The sequence below is a fragment of the Halichoerus grypus genome, chromosome 4, assembly GCF_964656455.1.
Source record: "Halichoerus grypus chromosome 4, mHalGry1.hap1.1, whole genome shotgun sequence".
NCBI classification, from domain to species: domain Eukaryota; kingdom Metazoa; phylum Chordata; class Mammalia; order Carnivora; family Phocidae; genus Halichoerus; species Halichoerus grypus.
The window spans coordinates 30,417,829-30,440,120 of NC_135715.1; the positions used below are offsets into that span (position 1 = coordinate 30,417,829).

General features: G+C 39.5%; 1 protein-coding gene across 3 annotated transcripts in view; it reads left to right on the forward strand.

Annotated features, from left to right (window-relative positions):
- Positions 1 to 22,292, forward strand: part of LOC144381564 (uncharacterized) — a 140,352-nt gene that overhangs the window by 33,366 nt on the left and 84,694 nt on the right. For 2 of the 3 annotated variants that reach the window (XR_013446923.1, XR_013446924.1), the window contains exon 2: positions 4,050 to 4,191. Coding sequence is in view for 1 of the 3 variants with exons in the window: in XM_078070241.1 (XP_077926367.1) it covers positions 576 to 720; positions 1,192 to 1,313; positions 2,508 to 2,589 (349 nt within the window). In the remaining 2 variants the exon portion in view is untranslated. The other variant, XM_078070241.1, reaches the window with a different exon arrangement.

Genomic DNA, 22,292 nt, shown 5'->3' on the forward strand with positions numbered 1-22,292 from the left:
GGCCTTGCCACTACCAAGTCTCTGTGGCTGTTACTTTCTTTTTCCTTACTCCCCCTTCTCTGGATGCTCTTTGTTCTTTCGGATTTCCCCAGAGGTCTTCAAGCTCCTTTGCCCTCTATTGCATAGTGCCGTGCGGCTCTCTCTCTCCTACCCCGGGCTGGCCTCTCATCCATCACGGGACCTAGGAGCTTCCGACCACATTTCACTGACCTCTGCTTTTTAATGAAAGCCTTTTACTTTGGTGTCTCAAATCTCACTATAGTGGCTCTCGGCAGCATTTCGTTCTGCAGAAGTGTACAATGCTTATACCAAGCAGAATCTTGGTAGCTGAAAAATTCTCTACCTCCATTTCTTGACACACGCATTTTCACATTTGAACCCTACTTGACTGGAAAACCTTGGGGGCTGCGCGACTTGCTGCCAGACTGGTGACTTGTCTCCACAGCTCCTGGCTCGGTAGTAGTAGCACAAACTAGAGGCTCAATAAATGAACATTGATGATTTATTAAATGAAGTTAGTATTTTTGTAAGAGGTGGCACATTGGTATCTACACTGTTAATTTGGCTTGACACAGAAGCTACAAGAAGCACTCCCTGGCTGGGCCTTCTCCTCGGAGGGTTTGCACAATCTGTACAGAGTGGAGGAGCAAAGAAAGAAAGAAGAAAAACCAAAACCAAAAAAACCCTGAAACTGAATGGACCTACCTATTGACAACTTCAGTGAGTAATCACAGGAGCATCGTGAACTAAATAACTCCTCCTATTGACATATGTATGCTTTCACATCATTTCAGAAGCATGTTCTACAGGCTTTGAAACTTTCACAAGATAAATTCTATAGGAAAATAATCTAACATTTAGAGGGCTTTCTGAAATTTTGTACATAAGAAAATGGAGAAACAGACTACATAAAATGGTAAAGAATGGGCTTTATGATAAAGAAAAGAGCTAACAAGTCCCTTTGTTCATTTCAAATATTTTGAATCCCACTGAATATAATCGCACAGGGAAAAGCAACATTCAAAATTAGCAACAGAAGAAACAAAGTATTTTTAGGACCCTGAACTGGCTTTCTACTTTGTAGGGCTCCCGGCTTGTAATAAATTGGAACTTATCTTTCCCTTTAGTTAGCGCCAATTCTCTTCTGGAAGAGGAGATGTATTTTCTGATTGTACCAATGTGTCCCCTTAGTTTCATCTGCCATTGCTGTCTCCTCCTTGGAGTTGGCTGGGGCTAACTCTTTGGTTCAGGGGAGGAAGAACGCACTGGTCATGGATGCAGCTTCTGGCTGATTCGCAACGGCATTTTCTCCGGTATGTCTTCCATCTCGTTTTATCACTTAGCCACTTGATTTGGGCCATGAAGGTGCTATTGTCATGCAGCTGGAAGACCTCACCCGGTCCGCTGACAGGACGCAGTACTGTAGTCACAATCTTACTATTAACCCTTGGCTCAAGTAAGCTTGTAAGACTAGTTAGATTGACTCCTAGAGCCCGCTATCATTATTTCTGAGAGACAATATCAACACCAGAATTTTCCACAGTAAGTCATGACTTGAGCACTTTTTTTTGGTTCAGCAGAACTTGTAAGCCATGAGATTTGATAGAATAAAATAAAGATGAAAAGAAAACACACATATTTTTCTTCCTATGACACTATTTATTGCAACTCTATCTTCCATTCCTCCTCAAGATGTTTAGTCATCGGACATTTTCTCGGCAGAGACAAGAACTGAGAATCTGAACCTAAAATATTTTTAGGGACAGATTGATGGGAACTTGATTTAGGATTAGGAGACATTGTTAGTTTGGGACAATATGTCGTTTTGAAAAGTACACGTAGCCTGGGACTTCTGTAAGAATTCATTTAAAAAATTCAAAGTAAATAAAGCAAATACAAGGAAATTTTCCCTTTCCATTGTTTTCCTTTCCTTGTTATTATAGTATTTTCTAAAAAATGACAGCAGCCTCCATTTATTGCTTATTCTAGTCATGTAACCATAGTGGTATCATTGATTTCCAATTTTATGGCAAACCGTTCCTGCTGGTCCAAGTCTATTCATTTATTATTGTGTGTACTCAAGGGAGGGAGATGAGCCCATTGATCCAGTGGTGCACTGGCTGGTAAATATTTAATGTTTATTCCTATCACTGGAATTATTTCAAGTTTGGATATTGACAGTCATTCGAATGCACTGATAGGTATGGCCCACAATACATAACATCATCCCCGGCAAGCGACGGTTCCCTTCATCTCTGCAGGCTGACTGACGGGCCGTGCAGTAGATCTGCAGCGGTGTTTTCCAGATGGCTGTCCCCCAGTCCAGATTTGAATTTCAGTTAATCTCGATGTCTTTTGTTGGAAGAATTATGCAAAAGACACTTGATCTCTGCTCTTTCTCAACGATTGAGCATTATTAGAACTTTAGGATCCTTGAACGTACTTGAGGGTTATTGACCTTTATAATTACCGTAACACCTGTGTCTTCTTGCATTATTTCTCACTAGAGATCCTCTGCTGCACCAAGAGAGAAATTCTGCTTTCAGATTTTCGCCACAGCAACAGATACTTTGCTTCATGCCATTATAGTTATCCACATTTAAGTCCTTAAAACTTGGTTTTGATTTTGAGACCCTTGGCCATCTGCCCAGCCTTAGTCTTTGAAGCCATTTTCATCTTTCCAAGCATCCTACACCTGCTGGCTCCTTCAAGGAAGTATGAATACCCAGAAGTGGTGGAGACAGTTCTCCTGGAAACCCATGTTTTATTGGGCTCATTCTAATTAGCTTGAATTTTGACTTTCAAGTTCATTGAGCTTTTTGGCCCTGGCATTGATTCTTGCCTTTTACCCTTGGATTTGACACTTGGCTTCTGTCTCTTGGACCTTCAAACCTCCCCCTCCCCACCCCCAGTGGTCTTTGGTCTGGTTGTCCTTCTGGCTGTGAGTATTCACAGCCTCTACTGTTCCCATTCAAGCCCAGGGAATCCAGTTCTGATCCCAACCAAATACTTGGTCATCAACATGATTGAGTTAGATCAGCAGTCCCTTCAAGAGGAAAAAAAGTCTTATATTGTTTGACCATTTCTATGTTCTTTAAGCAAAAGAGGTGTAAGACTCCTGCTTTCTGGTTAGGAGCTCCAGATGTTCTGTGCTATTATAGCAGTGTTTATATTTCCATTTTAAAATTGTGATTTATTTATTTATTTATTAAAAATTTCTTTAAAGAGTTTATTTATTTATTTGAGAGAGAGAGAATGAGAGACAGAGAGCATGAGAGGGAGGAGGGTTAGAGGGAGAAGCAGACTCCCTGCTGAGCAGGGAGCCCGATGTGGGACTCAATCCCGGGTCTCCAACATCATGACCTGAGCCGAAGGCAGTCGCTTAACCAACTGAGCCACCCAGGCGCTCTAAAATTGTGATTTAATATTAAGTAGAGCTTATTCATTAAAAATTATACAGTCCACTGGTTTCTCCACAAAGTCAATTGTATTATTTCTTACATCTTTTGGGGAAGCTCCTGAGAATCTGAGGGAACTAGCATGGGGTCTTTTAATTAACTTTTAATAAAAGTTAATTTCCTCTTGACTTTTTGTAGCTACTACATAGAATTTCTCACAAAAGAGACTGTATTTTAAAGACACGAGGCCATTAACATACCAGAAAATCTGAAGATTATAAAGTTAGTCAAGGACAGATGCGAACAAAGCCAAACTCCACTATAACCAAAACAAACAAAAAAGAAAACCAGAAACCATTCCTTGAGGCAAACAGAATTACCAGCTTCCAAATACGGCTTTTCCGGGAGAGAAGGGCATGATCAGTTGGAGATGGGTCAACGGCATCAGCATCAACAAAATCTATGACCATTCAATCGTTTAAGACATCTGAGACCAAACACTTTCTGTCATAAATACATCTATTTCTGTTAAATTATCTTATTGTAGTCTAAGGATAATGTTCTAAATGAATTAAATCAAACGGTACTGAGTTTTCTTATGGCCTCAATTTGTGGCTGGTACTGCACTGACTCTATTGGAAACATCTGTAGGTCCTTCTCCACCCGTGGACTTGGTTGGGAGGATTCCTCAGCGAATGGCCCATGATGAGGAACTAACATCTAGAAACTAAACCCAGATGGATGAAGATGTGGCCTTGTATTAACATTTACCTGTTTGGAGTCATTTGGAAAAGTAAGCTATTTTTTTTTTTTTTTCTATTTTCACCTTAAACTCTTTCTCATTCCAAAATTGTTTTGGTTTTTATCAATGCTTTGATTATAGTCAAAGTGAACAAGTTCATCCCCATGGACAGTTGCTGCAAAGGCTTTTTAGGTAGTAAACGTCTTTATTCTGCAGTGCGTGATCTGCGCAAATCCATAGGAAGAAAAACACTGACATAAAATTAATCAGAGTAGGACACTTCCCAGTCATGTGTGAATAAAAAAATGAGAATTAAAATGTTTCTTTTCAGCTATTAATTAAAATATATCATTATTTAACATGTAGTATTATGTATGTTTTTACGAATGTTATTTGTACACAAAAACCAAACTTTGTTATCTCTTTCATTTTGGTGAATGAAAGAAAAATTTGGGGCCTCAGAAGTGTGTACTGTTTTTGTTGTAGCACTCATGTGTCTAGTGTCAACTTAAAAAGAACCAGGCATTTTTAAAACAAAAAAGGGGACTATTTCTAATTATGGTAAATGTTGCATTATTCAACGTATGTGTGCTGAGCTCATGAATTATTTTAGTTCCTTTCTCTCTCTCTTAAAACCTGCCTTCATTTTTGTCACTTCACAAGTTAAAGATTAAAAAAGAGCGAACTAACTGTGATGGCTAAATGAAATCATGTTCAAAATACAGTTTAGTCACCTACCCTGGCCTTGTCTCCTCATTTGTTTAAGGCCACCTCCAACCCTGAGTGTCACTAAATGTTAATGATGTGCTGAATGGCTTGTGTTAGCCTCTTGGCTGGTTTTGGTCTGGTGGGGCACAGCAGACCCATTTCAGTCGGCAGCGATTCTATCCCAATACACTGCAAACAACGCTGACAAGAGACTTTTCCGCCAGCACATTTTCATAAAATATTTCTTCACTCTAGGAGAAACCAAATTTGAAATCATACCTTAAGTAAAGAGAAAAGGTATTTGAAAGTCCTGAAATAATTGCTAATTCCTTCTGGGAAACAGATTAGCTGTAGTTTTAGCAATACCGTCTATTATTAATCTCATAGCTAAATTATTAAAACGTTTCTTAGGAAAACGGATTAATTCATTAAAGCTGACAAGTTCTACTGATTTTAAATGGTAGGTAAATCTGTAAGCACTAGGGAGTCATTCAGTTGTGTAGATCCTTGGTAGATATTGCCCTGAACGTTGAGAACTGGGAGATGTTTTTGGGGAAGGTGGTGGACTCTTCTCTCACGAGGAAGGGTGCCGAAGGAATGCTGTTTGCTTGTGGTGGTTTGAATGGGTCCTGGTGCGATGGGAGGGATGGGCTAAATGACTCTAGAGACGTCTTCAAGACCAAAGTCTCAAGGACCTTTTCCCATAATGAATTCCAGCTGACCTTGTTCAGTGCCAGTGATTTCAATCTCTATATTCAGACCCCTCTATGCTCCAGTGCTTATTTTGGTGTGTAACCCAGATCTGAAATAAAGCTTCTCATGCTCCTGATATCCAAATATTGTTTTCTAAGACTCTTGCCAAAATCATGGATTTGAGCCTCTAAAAGTTGCCTCATGATTTCTGTTAATTTTTGGAGCCTTTATTCATATAGTCCTCTATTTTTCTGCCTCTCTTTATTCCACATTGGCCACAGAGTTCAAAATTGTTTTCCTGCTTTTTGCAAAGCAATTCTCATCCCTCATCCCCATCCCCCCCAAAAAAAACTTGCATAACCTAAACTCATAAAAGTACTCAGCAGAACAAAGGAGGCTTCACTTCCTTATGTAGCAGTTGGGGATCATAGCAAAAAAGAGAAATATACACAGGAATAGAGAAGCTAGGGGAGAATGGGAGGTCACCAGGCTACCAGTGTTTCTCTCCTCGTATTTTTTAAAACCAAAATTTATTTAAGTGATACTAGACGGTCAAATGTTTTTCTTGTCAAATTCAGAGAGGATTACCTTCTAAAGTAACTAGTCACCTTTGGCAAGATGGTGACTTATTAAACGTATGTCATATTTGATGACATTAACTCTCCTTTCCAGAACATCAGCTGCAAAAAAATCCCTTCCTCTTTCCTTTTTATAGCCTCTCTCCCTTTAAAATTATCTTAAAAACTTGACTCCATGGCATAGTAACCCATCTGGAACCATTTGGATGTCGCCTGCCTGTTTATCTATAGAGTCGCCTCTGGACGGAAGCTCCCTAACTTCTCCATTTGCAGAGGATATGGTCTGGGAAAACGGGGCCAAAGTAAGATTCTAACACCGTTCTCTCCAGTCGATGTTGATAAGCCCCGCTATTTCAGCCTGATCTCTGTCAGGGATAAAGATGAAACTTTAGCTAAAAGGTAGCATATTGAGACAAATTAGAAAGGTAAGTGTCCAGAATGAAGGCGTTTTCCTTGCAGTTTCCCCCCCCCCCCGTGCTTATAATCAAATCCTCATTAAGCCTCTGGGACCACCTGCTACTGCTACATTGAATGATAAATTCAGTACAGATAACGCATCTCGCTGGGAATATTGAAAATGCAAAAAGAATGCTTTTTGAAGTTTTTATTAAAAGTAAGTTTTAATGCTCAAATGAAGAACTGTGCAAGATTTGGGTTTAATTGGATGCTGGTCTAAATTAGAATAAACCATACTTGAATATTTTTCTTATAACTTGAGAAATGCTATTGAATCTCTTTTGATTGTTTTCAAGCCACAGCTGAGTGTAGCATTTTTTTTTTCCAAATGTAGTTGAGAGTTTGCAAAACTTCGCTTACAATAGGAACTTAAACAATTATAGGTTTGAATTTGTTTAGCAGGACCGTAAAACAATTATGTATTCAAATCTATAGAGCAAAGCTCTGGTGTTTGTTTAGTTGTGTGTTTTAGTAATGTGGAAATCTACTATAAATTTATCTTTGTTCCTATTAAGCTTGCATTTACCTGCATGATATACTCCCCTTTCCTCTTGGGAGATATCTGTTTTCATTATATTCTGAGATTTGTTTCTTCTTCCTTTAATTTTTTTTCATTTAATCCAAGGATTAACTTTATTATTTCTTTTCTTTTCTTCTTCCTTAAGAGCTGCAACATTTTCATGATGTTCTAAATCTTCCAGCACTGAATAGAATATAAATGGCTTTCCAAACAAGCAAATACATAATCTATCACCCTGCAATAGCCCCTTTTCTGGGGCTGCCAGATATCAGAGGAAGTTAATTCTTTGCTTTCAGGGTTTTAACATATACATACTATTTTCACTTAGGCATTTAAAATATTATCATGCTTTAGTGTTTTCTGAGTCTCTTCTATTTTTATATAAACTGATATGTTGAATAAGTAGAATATTTCTCTCTTTCTATAGCTCTCTGATTGGGCTCTTCCAAAGCAATATGTTCCTTCTGAGAAAAAACAATATGAGTGTGCTGGATTTAAAGTTACAGGGCTAGCAGCAAATTATTTAACACTAGGGTTTCTGATTAAAGGACCAATCTTCTCATTTGATAAAAATGAGACTCAGAAGAAAAGTGACTTATGTAAGTTAATGGTAGAACTCAGTACTCTTTCTGGTACGACCTGCTGCTTCTCATCTAGAAATCCTCCCACATTCATTGAGTTCCTACTGCACACCAAGACTGCATAGGGAATTTTTTTTTTAAGAGAGAGCATGAGCGGGGGTGGGGGGAGGGGCAGAGGGAAAGAGAGAATCCCCAGCAGACTCCCCAACTTAGGGCTCGATCTCCTGACCGTGAGATCATGACCGGAGCCCAAAATCAAGAGTTGGTCACTTAACTGACTAAGCCACCAGGTGCCCCCATATAGGGGATTTTTTAAAGTAGAATGTTTTTCAGCTTTATTGAAATATAATTGACACATAACATTATGTACATTTAAGGTACACAGTTTGATGGTTAGATCATTCATCACCTCATATAATTACAATATGTTTTGTGTCTGGTAAAAATGTTTAAGACCTACTCTTTTAGCAACTTTTGAGTCTATAATATAGTATTGTTAACTAGAGTCACCATGCTGAATATTAGATTCCCAGAACTCATTTTTCTTATAATTAGAAGTTGGTTCCTTTTGACCAACATCTCCCCATTTCTTCCATTCCCCATCTGCTGGCAACTACCACTCTACTCTGTTTCTATGAGGTTGGCTTTTTTTTTTAGATTCCTCATGTTAAGTGTGACCATAGAGTATTTGTCTTTTTGTCTTTCTGTGTCTGACTTGTTTCACTTAGCATAATGCCCTCAAGGTCCATCCATGTTTTTGCAAATACATTTTCTTTATCCATTCCTCTGTCTGTTGATGGACACTTAGGTTGTTTCCATATCTTGGTCATTGTGAATAGTGCTGCAATGAACATGGCAGTACAGATATCTCTTTGAGATCCTGATTTCATTTCCTTCAGATATATACCCAGAAGTAGGGTTGCTGGATGATATGGTAGTTCTGTTTCTAATGTTTTGTGGAACCTCCATACTGTTTTCCATAATGGTTGTACCAATTTACATTCCCACCAACTGTATTCTAGGGTTGCCTTTTCTCCACATCCTTGCCAACAGTTGTTATCTCCTGTATTTTTGATAAATGTTGGGGGAGGTCATCAAGTAAATGTGACTGTTGGTTGACCCTGAGCTGGATCCAAGCAATCAGAGTCTCCTCATCCCCTCCCCCATCCTTAGAGTGTAGGCTCTGTCCACCTCTTCCAAAGTGGGAGGGATTTTCAAGGACACAGCCTTGAGAGAGCAATGTGTTGTTTCGACCATCTGGATGACATATGTGGCTTTATATACTTTTATAAGTATACTTTTAAGGCCGTTATATACTTTTAAGATTCTGATTGGCTGATCTAGAGGTCTACCTGTCTTATGGCTGCCAAAGATAGGCCTGGTAAGTTCCTTTGCTTGTTAAAACTGCTGCCTACCAATCTGGGATGGTTTGCCTCCTTCTTTGGTCTCTTCCTGCCCTCTGTGGGTAGAGTAGAGGGTAGAGTAGAGCCTGAAGGAGTCTTTGTACTGGAGAACATAGCCCCAGCTGCTTTGCCTAGAATATCTGAAGCCCTGGGTAGAACAGATTGGGATTAAAAGATCTGATTGATGGGGTACATCCAAATTCCTTAACAAGACTTATAATACCTTTTTTTTTTTAAATTTATTTATTTGTCAGGGAGAGAGAGAGAGAGTGCTCTCACAAGCAGGGGGAACAATAGGCAGGGGGAGAAGCAGCCCCTGAGCAAGGAACCCAATACGAGACTTGATCCCAGGACCCTGGGATCAAGACCCAAGCCGAAGGCAGATGCTTAACTGACTGAGCCACCCAGGTGGCCCTACAATACCTTTCTCGCTCTAGCTCTTAACAATTTAGTCTCAACTATTTCCATGACTGTTTTCAAAACAAACGTTTCAGCCATAATAAACTAATTATTTGCTTGTTTATGATCAAGCCATACTTTCTCTTGCCTCTGGAACTGTGAATGTGCTCTTCCTTCTGTTTTGCATAATTCTGCCCCCACTCCTTCCTGCATCATGGATACATATTTCCTGGCTAACTCCTACTTATTCATTATTTCTAGGTTAGATGTCACTTCCCTTGGGAAGTTATTCCCAATTCCTAGGGCTAGGTTATGAGTCTCTCCCAGATACTTCCATAGAAGACTATTTAACATTGTTCTCATACAAAACATATTTGAGTTATAATTTCTGGTTTACTCTCCATATTGCCCACAAAACTGTAGCTCATTAAGGACAGAGATTCTGTAATGTTGTCATTATTTCTCCAGACCCTGGCACGGTGGCTGAGATGTGACAGGCACTCTCAAATATTTGTAGAATGTGTGAGTGGTTGATAATCTTCAATGAACCAAATGGAGGGCAGAGAACTATATTGCGCCAAATCATCCCAAGTTAACCAGGGGAAGTCATTCATTCATTCATTCATTCATTCATTTGTTCCTGCATTTATTTATTTATTTTTATAGCCAAACTTGGAAGGCATGAGGTTTCATTCAGGAAGAACTTGAAGGGTTGTTTCCGATGCATCTGGCACTCTAGCAAATTATATTTCCTAAATATGGGTTCACCAATATATATCCCATTTGATATGCTCTTCAGAGAATATGACATTGACAGTATTCTCTCTCCATTAAAATTAGATGTGTGTTTGCATCTGCCTTGACCAACAGAATGTGGCAGAAGTGATGCTGCATGACTTTCAAGTCTAGGTTATAATTAGGGAGTATGATTCTACCTTGCTGTCTTTCTCTCTCTCTCTCAGCTTGCTCACTTTTAGAACTCAGCCACCTTGTTGTGCAGAAGCCCAGGCCACATGGTGAGGCCATGTGTACGTGTCCCAGCCAACTGCCCTAGCTCAGGTCTCAGCTGACAGCTGGAATCAAATGTCAGACTTGCGAATGAGCAAGCCTTCAGATGATTCCAGGTGCCAGCCTTTAAATTTTCCAGCTGAAGCCCCAGACATATTGCAGTAGAGGCAAGCTGCCCTGGGGTGCCTTGTGTGAATTCCTGACCCTCAGAAATCATGAGAGATAAGCAATGACTATTGTGTTTAATCCACTGCATTTTGGGATGATTATTATGCAGCAGCAGATAATACAGGCAGCAGGATAATTTCCCCACCTTTCATGTTTGCTGGCTTTTCCCATTGCAGTCAGAACATGCTTCCTTGGAAACACAGTCAATAGATTAAGTTTGTATAAAAGAAGAGGACATTGAAATGGAGTTCCATGGGGGGAATAAAAGGTTAAGAATGGTAATTTAAAAAATGAAGTGATTGAAAACTGTTAAAATATTAATATTAATTAAAACTACAAAGATTAAAAGTAGAAGTTTAAAAAACTAGATTAAAAAAATTTTTTTAAAGATTTTATTTATTTATTTGAGGGAGAGAGAGCATGCACACATACATGAGCTAGGGGAGGGACTGAGGGAGAGGCAGAGGGAGAAGCAGACTCCCCACTGAGCAAGGAGTCTGACTTGGGGCTTGATCCCAGGAACCCGGGATCATGACCTGAGCTGAAGGCAGACCCTTAACCAACTGAGCCACCCAGGTGTCCCTAGACTAAAAATTTTAAAGCAAACTTAGGAATAAATATAAATAAAATGAATTAAACCTGTTAAAATGAGAAATCCACTCTCTGTTTCAGTGTTCCTTATCCCTATCTTCCTTTATCCCTCCCTCCTTCCTTCTCTTCTTCCCTTTTTTCCCTTCTTCCTTTTTTCCCCTTCCTTTCACAAAGAAACAATTTTCAAAGAAAAGCTCCCCTTGTAAACCAAGAATTAAACACATGAAAAAATAATCAGTTTCACTCACAAACACATTCAAATTAAAATTCCAATGATATATGTGCACATATATATACATACATATTAAATATACATATATTTTTTATATACATACAAAATACATATATGTATTTTATACTGGCTGGGCAAGCCAAAATCCACAGGGCAGGCTGTCTTGAAAGACAGGCTGGAATTTCTGGTCTCCTAAAGCTGAAGCCACTGTCCACATGTGAGGTTTCTTCTTTGGGAAAACAGGCTCTGCTCTTCAGAACTTTGAACTGATTGAATCAGCCCATTCAGATTATCTAGGATAATCGCACTTACTTAAAGTCAACTGATTATGGACTTTAATCACATCTACAAGATACTATCATAGCAACACCTAGATTAGTGCTTAATTGACTAACTGAAGACCAGAGTGCCGCCAAGTGGACACACAGAACCGACCTTCACGCTTTCATTTATTCCTTCTCTGACCCTCTTCCTTTCTTAATGTAGACTCAAGTTTCTGACCATATCCTTTTCTTTCTGCCTACAGTTCTGCTGGTGGAAAGTTCCATGTTTTTATTTGTCTGAAAAAAACTCTTAGAAGGTCTTTATTTCACTTTTTAAAGATAATTTTGCTATGTATAGAATTCTAGGTTGGGGGTTCTTTTTCCATATTTCACCTATTTCACTCCATTCTCTTCTTGCTTGCATGGTTTCTAGCAAGACGTGCACTATAACTCTTATGTTTGCTCCTCTAGAGGTCAGGTGTTTTCTTCCCTCTGGCTTCTTTCAGGATTTTTTTTTCTTGTGTTTAGTGTTCTGCAGTTTGAAAGATATGTGTACGCTTAAGATGATTTTTTTTTAATTCTGCTTGGTGTTCTCTGAGCTTCCTGAATGTGTGGTTTGGTGTCTGTCACTAATTTTGGAAATTACCTGGTAAATAGTACTTAAAATATTTCTTCTGCTTCGTTTTTTTTTCTCATTTCCTTCTGGTATTCCAATTAAGTGTACTTATATTTTTCATATTGTTTCACAGTTCTTGGATGTTCTGCTCTATTTTTTAAAATACTTATTTTTCTTTGATTTCACTTTGGGAAATTTCTGTTGACCTATATGAAAGCTCACTGATTCTTTCTTTACTGTGTTCCAGCTTACTAATGAGCCCATCAAAGACATTCTTCATTTCTGCTAGTGTTTTTGATTTGTAGTATTTCCTTTTGATTATTTAATATATTTTCTGTCTTTCCACTCACTTTACCCATTTATTTTCACATGTTGCTTACTCATTCCATTAGAGCTTTTCATGTATTAGTCATAGTTATCTTAAATTTCCTGTTTAATCACTTCAACATCTGTGCCATATCTGTCTGCTCTGATTATTGCTTTGTCTGGCAAAAAGTAGGTACTCAAATTTAAGTGGAAAGAGTAAGTGAATGAAAAATAGAATAAATAAGGATAACAGAAAGTTCTATTATTGAGGTACAAAGGTTTAAAAACATATACAAATAACTTGTTTTAGTAAAACAAGTTAAAATATGGAAAGGAGGATAACAGACTATGATAGATTGAATAATGGCTCCAGAAGATATCCAGATCCTAATCCCTGGAATTGTGAACATTATCTTATATGATAAAAAAGATTTTCCAGATGTGATTAAATTAAGGATCTTCAGACAGAGTTATTCTGGATTATCTAGGGGGCCTTTAAATGCAATCATGAGTCTTCTTACAGAAGGGAGGCAAAGGGACGTTTGATCCAGACAAAGAAGGCAATGACCACTGGAGCAAGATTCTATGATGCTGGTTTTGAAGATGAAAGATGGGGCCAAAGCCACAATACAAGGAATACAGCTCTAGAAACTGGGAGATGCAAAGGAATGGACTCTTCTCTAGAGTGTGGTCCTGCCTATACCTTGGTTTCAGGTTAATGAAACCATTTTGGACTTTTGGTCTCTGGAATTGTGAGAATAAGTAGGTGCTATTTAGGCCACCAAATGTGTGGTACTTTGTGACAGCAGTCATAGGAAACTAATGCACATGGTGACATCCTTAAAAGAGGTCTGAGTGTCCTCAGGCCTCCTATAGAGAGGAAACCCTCTCTGGAGTGGAGCGTGGGGCAAATGGAGAGCCTTGGGCAGAATACCTCAGATAGCTCCTCTTCTCTGTCTCTGTCGAACAACTTGAGCTCCTTGCCAAAGCATCCACTTCAAGTTTGCCTGCCAACTAATTCAAGATTATTAGGCAAAAAGGAGTGATTCGTGTCTTTTTGGCTGTGTAGCTTCAAAGTTTCCAAGGTTGAGCATCTTAGCACAGCCACATAACTAAGTGCTCAGCAAAAATTTAAACAAAATGAAAGTTGTCTTAGATAAATTAGATGAAAACAAATCCTTAATATGAGCAAAATAGGTAAGAATACCTTTGAAGGGACAACAGAAATGTCAAAGAGGCTGAGAACATGCTAGCATACAGAAGTGCTGTGAATCTATTGAACTCTTTTTCGAAATAAGAAATTAAAACAGAACGTCTCCAGGTTGGTTAAAGATGGTTTTGAAGTTTAGTTTGTCAAGATAGAAAACTAAAGGGATAGAAAAAAACCTCAGGAGGAGTTACGCTGATCTAGCATAGATAAAATAATAAATTATGATAAAAATGGGTTTTAGGTAAATGTGCCATTAAAGAGATTAAAAAGGAAATGAGTCCATATATTCCCATGTGTGGTATGATGTAATTCTAATATTTAAAAGACTGTAGATGTCTGTAGCACATATCATCCTAGTAAATGTAACCAACAAGACCCCTCTTTTACTCCAGCTAATGACTAAAAAGCCTTCATCAGGAATGCATTCTGGTGGATCATCTAAATTCCTTCTGAAACTTCTACTCTTGCCACCCCAGTGATAGGCAATATTGAGATCATTGTATACCATCCTTTCAATTCAATAAATATCCATTGAATATCTACTATGTGTTAGGCACCACTAGAGTTTCTGCTCCAAGGAGCTCCATGAATCTGAGGTTTTGTGAACAGTAACTGTATGTGTGTGATCTATCATCATCACTTCTAAGCAAATGGGTCAGAGTGAAAGAATGATATTGTTTTCAAAGACTGCATCTGAATTAAGCTGTTGAAAATGTTTTGCCAATACAATAGATTTCTTGTCTAGGCACATATTTCTTTTTTTTCCAGTTTTATTGAGAAATAATCAACATAAAACTGTATAAGTTTAAGGTGTACAGTATGGTACCCACATATTTCTTAGTGGCAGCATGAAGAGCCATTTTTCATTCTCAAAAGTTTCCTCTCTTGTGTTGACTGAAAAAATTTAAGGATAACTTAATCATTATATGAACATAATGGGGCCATGTCCTCTGTTTCCTATTTTGGGTTTTATATGATACACATCCCTTATGTTTCACATCTATGCTGCTCTGTGGATACTTACTCTTTCTACTTATTTTTCACTTTTACTATGCTCTTTGGTTTTTGCTAAAAATCAGGAAGTTAGACCTAGATGGAGAATTCATGTTACATAAGAAATTTTGCAATGGGGATGGAGTGGCCTCGTTGTGTTGCTCAATTGCAATGGCATTCTGATTTGATTATTTATTTTCAGTCTATGTAACCGAAGTTGCATAGCCAGAAATACTATAAAAATTCACAGTGTCACGCCTGCTAAAGTGACACTATATGTTTCAGATCTGTTGGCACACTGCCCTGAGGAATTTCAGTTCCAGGAGTCAGATCATCTTTGTTTCTAAGGACATGGCAAGGACATGGCCAAGACCCTGGACATTTAGCAAGCTCAGGAAGAGGCTCATAGTCAGGCCAGCTTGGTTTCTGTTCTTCTCAGAACCTTGGCCTAGTGAACTGGTCTTTCAGGGACTGCGCCTCAGGGTCACTTCTCCACACTGTCTTTACAACTGGGCATCCTGCCTAGGATCCCACCTCCTCCATGACCAAATTTTCCCTGGTCTGTGCCAATCTTGTCAGGTATGAACTCTTCTCTTGTCCCTGAAGCCCAGGCATCAGAACTGAACTCCAGCTCTTTGGTGTCAGACCTGTCTGCCTGATTTCCTTGACCTTTACTTCCTACCTGATAACTCCCCGAGTTTCTTCCCTGGACCTGTGCTCTGTCTGCTGAGAATCTGCCCTTGGCTGTTCACACCACTGACTCTGCTGCTCTTGACTTTCCTGGATAGGCAGTGGTAAGAACCTTTCTTCATTACCTGTTATCTCCACCCCCACTGCCAAGTCCAAAGCATGACACCAACGGCTATTTCTATGTCTGTAGTTAAGAGACAGAGGCTACCTTGAAAATGAGGCCACCTTCTCTCTCCTCTGATTTCACTCCTTGAAGAGACTAGAGTTAACAGTCTGTTACAAAAAACATTGAAAAGTCTGGCTTTAGCTACAGAAGGATTTAGCAAAAAGACACTTTGCTGTTCCAAGTATCCAGTAACCCACCCCACCACAAATGATTCAGAATCTCTGAGGATCAATCCAAGGAAAGCCCTCACATGGAGCCTTTGTAACACAACGCTTTGTTCCTGGATTTGTAACCTGTCTCTATCACTCAGTGTCTGTGTAACTTGGGGAAACATTATTATTCTCCAGCTATAATATGGTGACATTAATTGTTCTTCCTTATAGGGTAATTATGAAGATTAAATTAATTTGTGTAAGACTTTAGATGAATGGGGGGGGGTCATGTGAGCTCTTATTAGTCCCTCTTAGCTTAGTTTCTTCCTCTTAAAGGGGTCTGTTGGAGAAGACTGTCTGGACACGAATGGAAATTTTTGTGTGTATTCAGTTGTCCCCAGCAGCTCAGGAGTCTGTGTTGGAAAGAATTTAAGATGAGCCTGGATTAAGAATTTAGACTGAGGACAAATAAGAATTTTAATTGCGAACTAAAATGCATAGAACACTGTATTTCATTCCTTGCTCCCAGGCTGGAGCAAAGAGGAGAGAGGATGTTTCATCAGCTGGAAACATTTCTGTGGACTTCCGCCGATATTGTGCACGGAGGTTAAAAATGCATGCTGCTTTGGTGGTGCACATCACATAAAGGCACATTCCCCTAAAGAAGCTCGCCTCCATGGAGTAAGTACAGGCTTGGGCTTTGATGAATTCTGAAAGCAGAAATCAGTCCCTTGAAATGAATTTCTGAAGAAGAGCTTAAGGGTTCAGATCCACTGCTCATATCATTAAAAAGATTGCTCTCTTAAGGAAACCCTGCTCACTTTAAATCATAGAAATTTAGAGCTGGCAGGCACCTTAGAGATCATTCCTTATGCACCTAAAAGAGAAGAACTCATTGCTAACTAGGTCTGAGGTTTAATAAGCAAGTTCTGAACAAGCCCCTGGCATTTTCCCAAATGTTCTTAGGCTCTCAGTTTTCCCCTCCTTCAACGGAGACTTCTGAATGGATTTTTAAAAATCGGCTGCAAGTTCCCGTTAGTCACACTTTGCCAGGTCACTCTGAACAAAGGGACACTTACTGAACAAGAAGATAAAGGGAGATAATAGACGTTTATTTCTAAATAACGACACTGCACCAGCTTTGAAGTATGTCCTTTTGTAGCAACGCAGGCTTTGCAAGTGTATGCAGGATTCCATAGTGAAGCAGGCTGGGGTCAGCGTTAAGTGATCATGAGAGACCCATCCTGTAGAGATGACCCACATTCTCACTGCTCTTTGGACAGGGAGAACGGTTTACAGAGGAAGAAGTAAGATACCAGAAAGATCCACTGACTGTGTAGACGGCCCAACACAGTAGCAATTATGCTCCTAGTTTGGACAGTTTCCTCTGTGGTTCAGAAATCTGGAATTTCATCTTTTTAAAAAGGGTTTTAAAATTCTACGTGTAATATGAAATATCAAGGAAGGGAGGGAAGAGTGCCAGCATTGTTTACAGTTCTTATTTCACGCAGGACATGGCGAGTCATGGTTTCTGTGCGGTCTCCCATGAAACCTCACGGCCATGGTGGAAGTTAGGTTTCATGATGCGTTAAAGTGCTGGGGCTAATACTTACCAAAACTGTTTTGCACAGCTAGTTCTGACTCCCAACCTCTTGGTCAGTATTTTTTTTTTTTTATTATTTGACAGAGAGAGAGAGAGAGCACAAGCAGGGGGAGTGGCAGTCAGAGGGAGAGGGAGAAGCAGGCTTCCTGCTGAGCAGCGAGCCCAACATGGGGCTCAATCCCAGGACCGCAGGATCATGACTTGAGTGGAAGGCAGACGCTTAACTGACTGAGCCACCCAGGCGCCCCCTCTGGGTCAGTAATATTAGATCCATGCTGCTAATGAAGATGCAGGATGAAAACAATATCGTGGTAAGGGCATTATCTGTTTAGGTGTTTGCTTTGCCCATTCTTCTATAAACTCCACTGAGAATAGAAACAGCATTTTATTCCTCTTTACATCTATCACCAAGCATGGTCCCCTGGTGCAGAAAGGAATGCTGTAGGTCTGCAACTGGAAATTGTGCAACATTAACATATGATTATATAATTATAGCTCCTATCAGGCTGGCTTTTCAAATGTCTTGTTGATAGGAAATTAAGTGAGATTTAATATGTTGCCCCATCTCAGCACTTAGTAGTTGCTAGACAAACATTAGTTTTATTCTCCCTTTTTGTGCATTCCTGGAGGTAGGCCAAGGAAGGCTGGGTGTGAGGAGGAGGTATGGCGGAGTGTGTGATATGTTCTGGGATTCTCCGGTATGCGTGGAGGTTTGCTACAGTGGGTGGTGCGATTAGTGTCAAATGGAATCAGATGTGCTAATGAGGACTGGTACCATCATTTACGCATCATTTATATCATTGTCTCTATGAGGAAATTCATTACATTCTAAATAATTCACAAGAATCTTTTAGGCCCACGCCAGTCTATATTTTGTCTGAAATGCATAGGACTCATATAAGTATTCTCAAGTTAAATATGTTGAAATTATTCAAGATGTTAAGGTTTTCTGAGGAAATGCTGGATAGTTTTCTCTTTCCACCTTCATTATTTAATATTCATGAGGTAGTATTTTCATGGTACACGTTTACACAGGAAATATTATCATGATGAATAATACTAAAGGAGAGACCAGATGATGTTTCAAACAAGACACGACATCTTGTGTGAGAAGCAGGCCCAGAGATCTTGGCCTCAGATAAGACCTAAGCTTAAGCCCTTGCTTAGAAAACATGTGGAAATTCTTTGCCCAAAGATGTTATAGTTTCAAAAAAGACATGAGGTAGCCAGACAAAAGTCCAAACCAAACAGGAAAGATTAGCTTCATCCACAGAAAGAACTCAGATTGTGTGTTGCCTGGGTTGGGCTGAAATCGGGAGCCTGGAGACACCAGGTTCTACCTCAGAGCTTCGACTGGGACATCACAGAGAAGCTAGAAAAGATGCTCTGAGAAGGCTCCCATTGACACTCCTTTGAAGTTGCAAGAATTTCTTCAAGTATTTTGAGCCTTAAAAGCCTCCTTCTTTCAAGTGCCCACTGGAAGATTGGGATTGATTGAACCCAGATGAACCAGAACCCTTACCTTTTTTTCCCCACTCAATTTTCCAGACAGAATTCTTGGTGCTTTCAGTGTGGGTTGAAGTGGCTAAATGTGGCATTTGGATGATGAGAAAACTATAGTTTTCCTTTTGCGTGATCAAGATGTGGGAAGAAACTATTGGAGGCATGCAAAACAAAACCAAACAAAACTCCAACGCAAACTGCAAATCAGCAGAAAAGGAAGCAATCAACCTGTTGACCTTGGAGAATCCCCTGAAAATACTCCCAAACTTTGCTATTCTATTTAAGATCTTGTTTCTGCCCTGCGTTGATAGGTTTTGGTTCTTCTTCTATCTCTTTCATCTTTATTTTTTGTCTGGTTTCATATCCCCGAGTTTGCCATCTCTTAAGGCCGATGTCTTCTCTGGGCTAATGTCCGTTACCGTTTGGGGTGGGAGCGGGGGGTGCTCTCGTCTTCTCTGAGTAGTGATTGATTCTGGTGCCGATTCTAAAGTTAATTCCAGCCACTGAATGAATATTTAGAGATGAGAGTGAGGCATTATAGTCTGTAGGAACTGGAGAAGCTCTCTGGTGGGAACAGCCCGGGGAAGAGGTCTTGGGACAGGTGAAGAGGTTGGAGACTAGATTAGGTATATGCATAAATATCTCAAAGAGCCCCCAGGTGAGGTGGACTAAGCCAGGTCTGTGGAAGGGGCAGAAATAAGTTGGAATTTGAAAGAGAATCCAAACACTTTGGTATGTTCAGAGAGGGAGGACATAATTCCAGAATAGGCTAATCTTCAGTGGCCCAAGATAGCCACAACCAGAGTCTTCTAAGCAACATTTTCCTCCATTAGTCGCTTAGGTTCTAATTTCCCATGTGTACATGATTCATATACTTTACTCCATACATGCATTTTAAGAACAACTTAAAAGTTTTGATCGCATGATAATACCTCTATTACGAAGCACTAACTTCCTTGTAATATAGTAACTGAACTCTGACTTCCTTCCATGTGGGACCCTGTCCTCCCAGGGCACTGGCCATGTTTCATTTGTCTGTGATTTCAGTGCATACCACATGCTGGGCACTGAAATATTTGTTGAACTAAAATGTTGCATTGGTGTGAGGGTGTTGTTATAGTTGAGGTACAAGCACTAAAGGAAAAGCGACACTTGGATAAAGATAGGGAGAAGAGAATATGCTGTGGTATGTCACATCCATTTTCCAAAATAGACATGATTGCACTTACCATCCTTTACAAACTTTGTGCCTTCTCTTAGACCGTGACTGAATATTCTTCTCTTATTTGAGGTATGATTGCAAATATAATCACTGAAGATTGAAAAATGTAGTAGGGAAAGGTTGACAAGGACTATAAAGAAAGGCTCCAAAGTATTTATAGAACAATTTATTAGACATGAATGCCAAGTGCTTAGAAACAGGTGGTGCCCTGCAGCTGACAAAAAATGTTTAATAAAAAAATTAAAATGCCAGGAAAAAAAAGGTCTACCGGAGGGAGGCAGAGAAACAAAAGGCAAGTCAGAATTAACAGAACTTCCCGGGGTGGGGAGTGAATAAATGCGCTGACCTTATTCTAACAGAACAATCTTGAGATTTCCTTTATTTTTAAAAACACTTGGGCATATGGGGCACCTCAGTAGGTTGAGCGTCTGCCTTCAGCTCAGGTCATGGTCCCAGGGTCCTGGGATCGAGCCCCGCGTCTGCATCTGGGCTCCCTGTTCAGCGGGGAGCCTGCTTCTCCCTTTCCTACCCGCTCGTGCTCTCTCTCGCTATCTCTGTCTCTCTCTCTCAAATAAATAAGTGAAATCTTTTAAAAAAACACACTTGGGCACATTATCTAGTGGAATAGAAACATAAGACATTTCTCAGTAACTATCCAGTGGTGGAGTTGATAGGATCATTGCAATGATTTTTCTCTAGCTATTGTGACAAGAGCATTGATTTTTCATTGATATGGTTTAAGAAAATAATGCACTACTTCCTTCTCTCAGAAAAATACAGTAGTATTTAAAAACTGAAATCTAATATTGATGAAAGGATATTTATTTCACTAAAAACATTTCAGCTTCTTATTTTTATTTTTTTATTTGTTTATTTTTCTTTTTTCTCCTTTTTTTATTATTGTTATGTTAATCACCATACATTACATCATTAGTTTTTGATGTAGTGTTCCATGATCCATTGTTTTTGTATAACACCCAGTGCTCCATGAAGTACGTGCCCTCTTTAATACCCATCACCAGGCTAACCCATCCCCCCACCCCCCGCCCCTCTAGACCCCTCAGTTTGTTTCTCAGAGTCCATAGTCTCTCATGGTTCGTCTCTCCCTCTGGTTTCCCCCCCTTCATTCTTCCCTTCCTGCTATTTTCTTCTTCTTCTTTTTTTTTTTTTTAACATAAAATGTATTATTTGTTTCAGGGGTACAGGTCTGTGATTTTTATTATTATTTTTATTTTATTTTTTTATTATTATGTTCAATTAGCCAACATATAGTACATCATTAGTTTTTCATGTAGTGTTCAACGATTCATTAGTTGCATAAAACACCCAGTGCTCATCACCATACATGCCCTCCTTAATACCCATCACCCGGTTACCCCATCCCCCTACCCCCCTCCCCTCTGTAACCCTCAGTTTGGTTCCCGGAGTCCAGAGTCTCCCATGGTTTGTCTCCCTCTGTGATTTCTTCCTGTTCAGTTTTCCCTCCCTTCCACTGTGGTCCTCTACGTTCAACTTCTTTTAATAGCAAATTTCCTTTGTGTATTTTTTTAAAGATTTAATTTATTTATTTGAGAGTGAGCAAGAGAGAGAGAGCATGAGCAGGGAGAGAGGCAGAGGGAAAGGGAGAAGCAGACTCCTCGCTGTGCAGGGAGCCTGCTGTGGGGCTCTATCCTGGGACCCTGGAATCATGACCTGAGCCGAAGGCAGACCTGAGCCACCCAGGTTTCCCTTTTCTTTGTGTATTTAAAGTAGCATTCCTACTGTAGAAATTTTCAAAAAGATCTTAATTCATGCTTGTGGAAATTCAAAAATTATTTGCTTGCTTCTCATTCAAAGGACTTGCCATAGGGATGTAGAATTATGGAGAGGAAAGACTACTTAGTAGCTGTGAGATCTTAAACATCTTATTTAACTGCTTTGCTCTGACTTAATCTATAAAAAGAAAGAGCTGAGACAGATATTGCTAAGAGAGCTTCCAGTTATCCTCTCCATAGGTGTATGATTCTGCTCCATACAAGGCAGGTTCTCGAGATGGTAAACTTTTTTTCCATGTTAACGAGGGAATATATTTCTGTGGTCTGGAAGATGACC